At 38.8% G+C, this 8,779-nt stretch overlaps 2 protein-coding genes across 2 annotated transcripts; one reads left to right on the plus strand and one right to left on the minus strand.

The window, feature by feature from the left end:
- The first annotated feature begins 329 nt into the window (after nucleotides 1–329).
- Nucleotides 330–1,074, plus strand: LOC134749662 (uncharacterized). Its single transcript, XM_063684678.1, has 2 exons — nucleotides 330–416; nucleotides 643–1,074. Exons 1-2 carry the CDS (start codon nucleotides 330–332, stop codon nucleotides 1,072–1,074), a joined length of 519 nt encoding a protein of 172 aa, XP_063540748.1.
- A 2,132-nt stretch (nucleotides 1,075–3,206) lies between these two features.
- LOC134749382 (uncharacterized) lies at nucleotides 3,207–7,697 on the minus strand. The gene is made up of 5 exons (XM_063684300.1): nucleotides 7,482–7,697; nucleotides 7,197–7,405; nucleotides 6,505–6,711; nucleotides 5,397–5,554; nucleotides 3,207–3,691 (listed from the first exon to the last, which is right to left on the minus strand). The coding sequence occupies exons 1-5, from the start codon at nucleotides 7,561–7,563 to the stop codon at nucleotides 3,451–3,453; spliced, it is 897 nt and encodes a 298-aa protein (XP_063540370.1). The 5' UTR covers nucleotides 7,564–7,697; the 3' UTR covers nucleotides 3,207–3,450.
- Between the last annotated feature and the right edge of the window lie 1,082 nt (nucleotides 7,698–8,779).

An 8,779-nucleotide genomic window follows, 5' to 3' on the forward strand; every position in this document is an offset into this window, starting at 1 on the left:
ATTTCCCGCCAGTTTCTATGAGAATTCTGGTGGAGAAATGCCGTATCAATGACGAAAATCTCTACATGGTATTTGTTGACCTAGAGAAGGCATTTGATAGGATCTCAAGGAAGTTGGTATGACAGGCTCTGCGTGCTCAAAATGTCCCAGAACACACATCGCTCTCGTTCAAGACATGTACTAGAGGCTAAAACTCAAATCAAAAGCCCCGCAGGTGTCAGTGAGCCTTTTCTCGTCGGCGTAGGAGTCCACCAAGGTTCCGCTCTAAGTCCCTTGATATTTAATGTTACCATGGATTATATCACCAAAGGGCTACAATGTGAAATGCCATGGTCATCCTCATCGCTAAGAAGGCAAGAGATTTGCAGGAGACCTTCAACAGATTGGTGAATGAGCTCGAACGACATGGTCTCAGAGTCAGTCGCACATAAACAGAGTACATGGAATGCGACTTTGGTGGTGAAGAAGAAACATCTTGCAACATCTCAATTGATCACACAACATTACCTCGAGTCACACACTTTAAGTACCTTGGCTCTATACTTACGACTGATGCTTGCGTGGACGCGGATGTCAGTCATAGAGTTAACACCGCCTGGATGAAGTCGCTAACTGGAGTACTCTGTGAAACCCGTATGCCAGTGCGAAGGGCAAGATCTACAAGACAGCTGTGCGACCTGCCTGATGTACGGAGCGGAGTGCTGGACAATGGCAAAAAAGCACGAACAGCAGTTGCACACAGCGGAAATGAAGATGCTGCGCTGGGCAGGCGGTGTTACCCGTCTTGATAGAATACGCAATGAGCACGTGAGAGGCACTTTCAGAGTGGCCCCTATTATTGACAAAGTAAAGGAAAGCAGGCTTAGATGGCACGGCCACATAATGAGACAAGATGATCGTTTCCCAGTTAAATCCGTCCTAAATATCCCCACTAAATCCCTGGGAAGAGGAAAACCTCCTGACACATGGTGGTCCAATATCAAGCGGGAGATGAAAGCCCAGAACCTTACCCCTATGACAACCCAGAATAGAGCGTCCTGGCGCCGCCGTACAAGGAGGCCCGACTCCAGATAGAACTGGGACTAAGAGAAGGAGGAAGAAGAAGACAGCAAACATCAGATTTATGTAGGTATTTTTGTCAATATCGAAACCTTAAAATATTTTTGTGGGTTGAACTGAAGATAAAATTGCCACCAAAGTGGACCATTCTTAGTGGTGATGACTTGTAGTGTAAGGCAAAACCGATGGCACTAGACAACAAGGCAGATCACCTATGCGATGGACCGACCAGATTAAAGCTGCAATAGATGGACCTCTACACGCAAGCTAGATAAGGAGGACGGCTCACAGAGAGGAATGGCGGCGTCTTGTAAAGCTTGCTACTAGGGCCTAAATGATGACCACGACCACTTTGTCAAGAGTGAAAATAACGAAGAGTTGGTGATAACCCGACAACCAATGGGAATTGTTTTTTGTGTTACCACTGGGAACAGTTGAGAAAAGCATTTCAGGTGTTACCACTGATGGTAACTAGTGGGAAAACCCATTTTTTCCCTATCGGCTATATATATTAGCTCGGAAAGTTGTCTTTTATCCTTTAAAACAAGCGGGTAAAAACGTATTTTATCCACTAGTGGGGAAAGTAATTTGACCTTGGATGGAGCGTCTTTAAGTAGATTGACATAACAAAACGTAAAATGCTCATAATATTGTTTCTTTCGATATTAATTATCGCTAAATAAATGATTTGAGAATCTAATAAAAATACCAGATTTAGCTTTATTTAATGACTAGCTTTTGCCCGCGACTTCGTCTGCGTGGACTTAATAACCCCAGCTAGAGTAAGAATAGCGCCTGGAGAAAATCTTATAGCAATTAATTAATTTGAGCATATTATGCACACAAATCAGCAGACACTTCATTAATCATCTCAACCGATATCCGTATCCCACCCCGCTTTTTACTTTCTTAAGGGATGATTTTCGGGATAAAAACTATCCTATGTCCTTCTCAGGGACTCAACCTATCTCTATGCCAAATTTCATCTAAATCGATTCAGCGGTTTAAGCGTGAAGAGGGAACACACAGACAGACAGACTTTCGCATTTATAATATTACTAGCTTTTGCCCGCGACTTCGCCTGCGTGGACTTAGTAACAGCAACTAAAGTAAGTATAGCGCCTGGAAAAAATTTCATAACAATAATTTAATTTGAGCATTAATATTTGTGTGCATAATTGCACACAAATTAGCAGGCACTTCATTAATTATCTCTATTCCAGCCCGCTTTTTACTTTCTTAAGGGATGATTTTCGGGATAAAAACTATCCTATGTCTTTCTCAGGGACTCAACCTATCTCTATGCCAAATTTCATCTAAATCGATTCAGCGGTTTAAGCGTGAAGAGGGAACACACAGACAGACAGACTTTCGCATTTATAATATTAGTATGGATAGTATGGATTTTAAGTCATAAACCTTAAAATTCCATAAGAAACGTTTGTTTTTTAAAAATGATGTTAAATATAATTCTGAAAGCACAAGTCGATGCAATTTCAAAACGCATCATTGAAATTTCATACGTAAAAATACAGAATTTCCAGAATTTTTTGTTATAATATCGTAAAAAAATAAGTGATTCCAGCGGTGAATATGTCTAACGCCTGTGGATGTTGCACTTTCCTCGCTATAGTGAAGTGAAAAGTTTTGTGTTACACACGGGTGCAAATGTATTTTACTTCTCGTGTGTTAAATCACTCGCTACGCTCAGGATTCTATGTTAGACTATAGAATCCTTTCGCTTGCTCGTGTTTCAATTCCACACTCGCGGGTAAAATACAACTTTGCACCCTTGTATAACAAATAACTATTACTTTATACATAGATTAGATTTAATATTGCGTGTATATAAGGGTTCATCCATTAATTACGTCACACGAATTTCGAGGTTTTTTGACCCCCCCTTGCTTGTCACACTTGGTCACATTTGGCAAACCCCTCCCCCCTGGTGTGGGTGAGACATAGACCTAGCATTACATAGATGAGCTACACGCATGCGCCCGTGAGGGACAGAACATACGCAATGCGACAATATGATTGGTCGAATAGATTTGTAGCCCACCATGTGAATGTGACGACCCCCTCCTCCTTGTCACAACATGTCACATTTTCTTGCCCCCCCCCCCCCCCTAAACGTGTGATGTAATTAATTGATGACCCCTAACCACGTGTATTTACTAAAAATATTAATTTATTGTACAGTCAAAGTGAAAACACTCACACAAAGAAACTATTTACATGTCAACTCTACTGACACAGTACAGCTATTAAAAATACAATACTTAACGAGTTTTAACTAACATTTTCGGTTTAGCCTTAGACAATTTAATGTTACTTATATGTATTTACAAAACTATGTAAACATCAAAATCGAAACCATGATACAAGAACTCAACTGTCTAATGGAGTCTCATTGCAAATGATCTTATTCAACACATTAAAAACAGAGTTCACCAGTTCAGGTGATTTCATTTTAACAATACCATTGCTTTTGACCTCTGCTTTAAGCAATGTGATTTTGAAGATATCCAAGAAAGATATGTCATACTGTATTGTATGCATTATTTGTTTTTGCAGAATCTGGTATACTTGGCTTATGAGTTCTGACATGTTGTCTACCTCATCTTTTAATCTGCAAAAAAAATAATTGCACAATTGAATTACACAAATAGATTTGAAGTTGCTTAGGAAACAACTTTGTTTTTTTTTTAAATCAAAAGTGGAAAAATTCAGTCTCGGGTGTTTGTCGTTTTTTTAATAGTGCAAGCCGTTCGCATAAAAAAACCGCAAATCGATGTACAGGTTAGCCGTTTGGCACACGCATACTATATAGTATGCGTGTGCTGTGACCTATAGGTCAAAACAAAAATTTTGACCCGCAGTTCCTCAAAAAATTTGCCTTAGGAACTAAAACATTTTTTTTTGTAAGAAAAAAGTTTTTTTTTTTTCAAAAATCTATCGTGTGTGGTATTATACGAAAGGGCTTTTTGAGGCGAATCTAAAAATACATCACATTACATTTAAGCCATTTTTTTTAATTAATACAAAAATAATTTTCAAAACATACCAAGTTTGGGCTCCTCCAGATACGATATGGCTTATATTTTTTTAAAGGTATTTTTAAGGTACCACAAATGATACATGATATCCTCATGTCTAACCCCAAGAAAGCGATTTTGAAAATAATTTCATTAAGTATTTTGTTTTAATTTTTCAATAATAGAAAGTGACACAGTTCCACTTCAATACCTATTTTACGAGACTTATGGAACTGTACTGCGATACGGTACATATTAATCATAAAATGATACGAAATATCAATATATCAAACTGGAAATACCTCTTTAACCCTTTAACTGCGCCTTTTCATCAGTTGGTTTAGTTTAGTTGGTACATACCGTATCTGCAGTACAGTCCCATGTCTCGTAAAATAGGTATTGAGGGAAAACTGTGTCACTTTGTAAAATTGAAAAAAAAAACTGAAATTATTTTCAAAATTGCTTTCTTGGGGTTAGATACGTATCATTTGTGGTATATTGTACAAAAAAAAATCAGTTATATCGTATCTGAAGGAGCCCAAACTTGGTATGTTTTGGAAATTCTTTTTGTTTTAATTAAAAAAATAATGGCTGAGATGTAATGATGTGGTATATTTTTATTGGCCTTAAAAAGCCCTTTCGTATGATACCGCACACAATAAGATTTTGAAAAAAAAATTTTTTTTTCCATACAAAAAATAATGTTTCAGCACTAGGAGGGGAGGGGTCCTAAGGGAATTTTTTTAAGGAACTGCGGGTCAAAAATTTTGTTTTGATCTCTAGTATGCGTGTGCCAAACGGCTATCCTGCACATCGATTTGCGGTTTTTCTTTGAGATTGGGGTCGAGCGGCTTCCACTATAATAAAACTAATTTTACAAAACTGTAGAAATGTTGCCCCAGTTAATTGGTTGGTTTTGCTTCATTACATTCAGTTACAAGTGTTACAACGGGCATAAATTTCATAGAACTATCACTATCACTCACTGAAACAATACAGTAGGTAGCTTAAGAGTTTTGAATGATAAGTCTAGTATAAGCACAGAAAACCGCCTATAGAAGCCTAAAATTGGCCATTTTATTCGCAACGCAATTCACCAAAATGCATCCAAAATGTGAGGTGTGAGGCGGGTGCTCAAAGCGTTGTGATTGGTCGATCCAAGGCCGGCGCGGTGACACGTGTAAGCGTAGCGATGGGACATTTTCATTACAGGCAGTGGTAATGATACCTGTGCACAGTATAAGTCTAGTAGGGGTAGTAAAGCTTCCCTGGCCAAAATAACATGTAAAAAATACTTACGCATTCCACATGTAGTGTACATCACTGACTTCAAACCGCATGTCAAGCTTATTCTTAATGTCAACTGCCCCGGGAGTGGTGTACGACAGGACAAAAGGGTCAGTGCCCTTTGCTGATGTGCACTCCACAAAACTGAAGCCAAACATCAGCAATTGATACTAAAATAAGAAAAAAAAAACTTCCATAATCCTGCTATGCATATATTGTATGATATCTTGGTGGTAGTTTAAAATGTTTAAATACTGGTGGGGATCACATTGAGAGACCGTAAAACAAATGAATGGCTGAGACAACAGAGCAAGGTTTGAAGTGGGAATGGAAGAGCATCCTCAACGTAGACCCCAGATGCGTTGGGACAACGACATCAAGAGGACTGTGGGGAAGCATGGGCTCCAAGTCGCACAGAACCATGACGAATGGCGCAAAATGAAGGAGGCCTACACCCGAAGAGTAGAAAAGGGTTAAAGAGAGAGAGCTCTAAAGCTCAAGTGGCAATGGGCAGGTCACATCTCAAGGTATACAGATAACAGATGGACAACACTAACAACAAGATGGAAAGGACCATTACCAGCGAAGAGGAAAACTGGAAAACCTGTTAAACGGTGGACCGATGACATAGTAGAGGTTGCCGGGAAAGACTGGATGTACAATGCCAAACATATTTATGGAAGAAATGGGAGAAGGCCTTTACCCAAACGGGATCCATACCCCAAGAAAGAAAAATCAACAGAAACAACAACACCTTAAAAACCTATTTTAACCAAATTTAAAAACTGAAATAGAAACTAAAAATTGAAAAGAGTATGGAAACAAAGAGGCTATAATAATAAAAAGAGAGAGAGAGTTTAAATACTTAATAAGTGTGCAGGTAAGGGTACGCTAAGGTATGCTCTAATTAATACAAGGGTATTCAAACATTTCGAAACAAGAGCCAAAGCCAGGCTGCTTCTTTTCACAGGCCGGATTTGACACTTTTCTTGGCCTGAATTGACAGACGATCAAACATAATATGTATATTATTCAGTAGGCCAAAGACCTAAGTATAAAAGCACTGCATCAAACTTAAAATATTTAATTGGTAACAAGAAATACAACATAAAATAATTACCTGTGTAAAACTCAATGGTTTTATATTGCAGTCAAATATCTTTTGTAAGCAGATTTTAACAACATCTGCAACTTTTTTTTCTCCCCGCTCTAGCATATAAGGCAAGTGAACAGTGCCTTCAGGACCACTGCTGACCCCCCAGGACATCAAAATTCCTGTGTATGCCATCTTTGTCTTACCACCGTTTGTTGTTGCTGCAACATTTATCTGAAATCATATTTATTCATGTCAAATACATAAAACCTAATTGTGCTCACAAATACATATTTATTATGTAGGTAATTTTTGTAAAATTATCCAATATTAATTTGTTTTTATTCAAATGCATCTAATAGAGCCATTATTCCCAAATACTTCTGGACAGATAAATTCTGTGTTAATCGGAAATTTAGGCTGCGGTTTGAACATCAAAGGGTATCAGGGTGATGGCCTGCTCATACATTTGATAAATTTTACACTTTGAATGGTCATTTGTATAATAAAGTGAGTGAATTTTATTGGTTGGACTATATTGTATTACCTAGTGCCCGAGTTACCTAACGTCACTCAACTTTCCATTGAATTTAATAAACCTTTAGCAACCCTGCCAACAATCCATGTATTTACGGATACCAAATAGAGCATATAAACTTGTTAGATTTGTCGTAAACACTGTTCAGGTTCACAATTAACACTTCTATTCTAAAACTTACTTTTAAAGCATCAGCATCATCTTCACAATACTTCAATAGAGGCTGCTGGTCAAACTGCACTGCATAATTGACAGAAGACTTCGCAGACACGCTACTGACCAATGCTAGTCGAATTTTGGACGCATATTGTTTTAGCTTCACTCTGTTATATTGTAAATTGTTCAAAGGAGAAACTTTACTTAACGTCCACTGACCCTCGTGATATATCACTGTGAAATAAAGAAAACACTTGTTAAAATCTATCATATTCAGTGTAAGCATTAAATACAATTATATTAAAATTACCTGCGAAGGGGTCATTGATGAATTCAGCGTTGGTTTCCCACTGCCATGAGGGCTCAACATTGGAATGTAACACAGACATCATTTAAGATGGTCTTTAAATAAACGAGAAAATTCAAACAGAAACGTGTTTATTTTTTAATCTTTTGCGTAAACACCACACCATTTTTACTTTACTATCGCTTAAATTGCTTTGAACTTTGAAATCTTTGAATGAACGTGACGGTTACGTTGCTTCAATTTTGACATTAGTTTGTTTTGTTGGTAGTTGGTTGACGTTAAGGGTATCACACACCGTCGCACCGCACCAAGGGCATTGTGCGACGCATCCATAAGTAAGAGCGAGAAAGCGATATCTTTCTCGCTCTTACTTATAAGTGTGTTACGCCATTAAGCAGCTAACACATTACCGCACCGCACCAAGGTTATTGTGCGACGCACACATAAGTGTGTGCGAGAAAGAAATATCTCTGTCTCGCTCACTTGCGGGTGCGGCGCACCAAGCTCGCGGTGCGGTGCGGTAGTGTGTTATATCTATTAAAGGCTCTCCACTCGCTAATCAGCGATATCGACTCCACACTCGCGTTTGCGGCTTTGGGCCGCGTAGTTTCGCGCACACTCATGTGGAGGATGTGGAGGGATCTTTAAGTTCTAATAACAGACTATCACACCGCACCGCGACCTGTGTGCGGTGCAGCGCACGTTTGTCATTAAGCTGTAAGCTGTCTCCACACTCGTGCGCGAATCGCGGCGCGAAGCCGCGAACGCGAGTGTGAAGTCTAACCCCCTTATTCATAAACGTCTACTAAAGTTGACAAGCCGCTAATAATAATTGTTTGTCCCTATCCATCATACGAATATGTCGGAAAGGGACAAACGATTAACGGCTTGTCAACTCTAGTACTTTTTTTTTTTTTATCATTTATGGCCTGGAAGTAGACTTTTATGAATAAAGGGGTTATTCGCTAATCAGCTCGCGTTCAAGGCTTCTCACCACGTAGTCTGGAGTCACCACGTATTCAGCGAAATCGACTCCACACTCGCGTTCGCGGCTTCACGCCGTGATTCGCGCATGAGTGTGGATGGACCTTAATAAAAAACTTGACGTTGGCAAAGTGCCCTGGCAGCAAAAGCCGTTCTAACAAAAAAAAAAGTTCTGAACAGAATAAGGGAATAATAAAATTTCACTGCACTTTTACGGACTTGATAAAGTTGATAAGGCGAAAAACAAAGATTATTTAATAATTTTACGTGTTTAATTTTATCAATCAATATCAAACTAGCGAAACAGTGATTGGTGG

This window comes from Cydia strobilella, chromosome 18 (genome assembly GCF_947568885.1).
Source record: "Cydia strobilella chromosome 18, ilCydStro3.1, whole genome shotgun sequence".
NCBI classification, from domain to species: domain Eukaryota; kingdom Metazoa; phylum Arthropoda; class Insecta; order Lepidoptera; family Tortricidae; genus Cydia; species Cydia strobilella.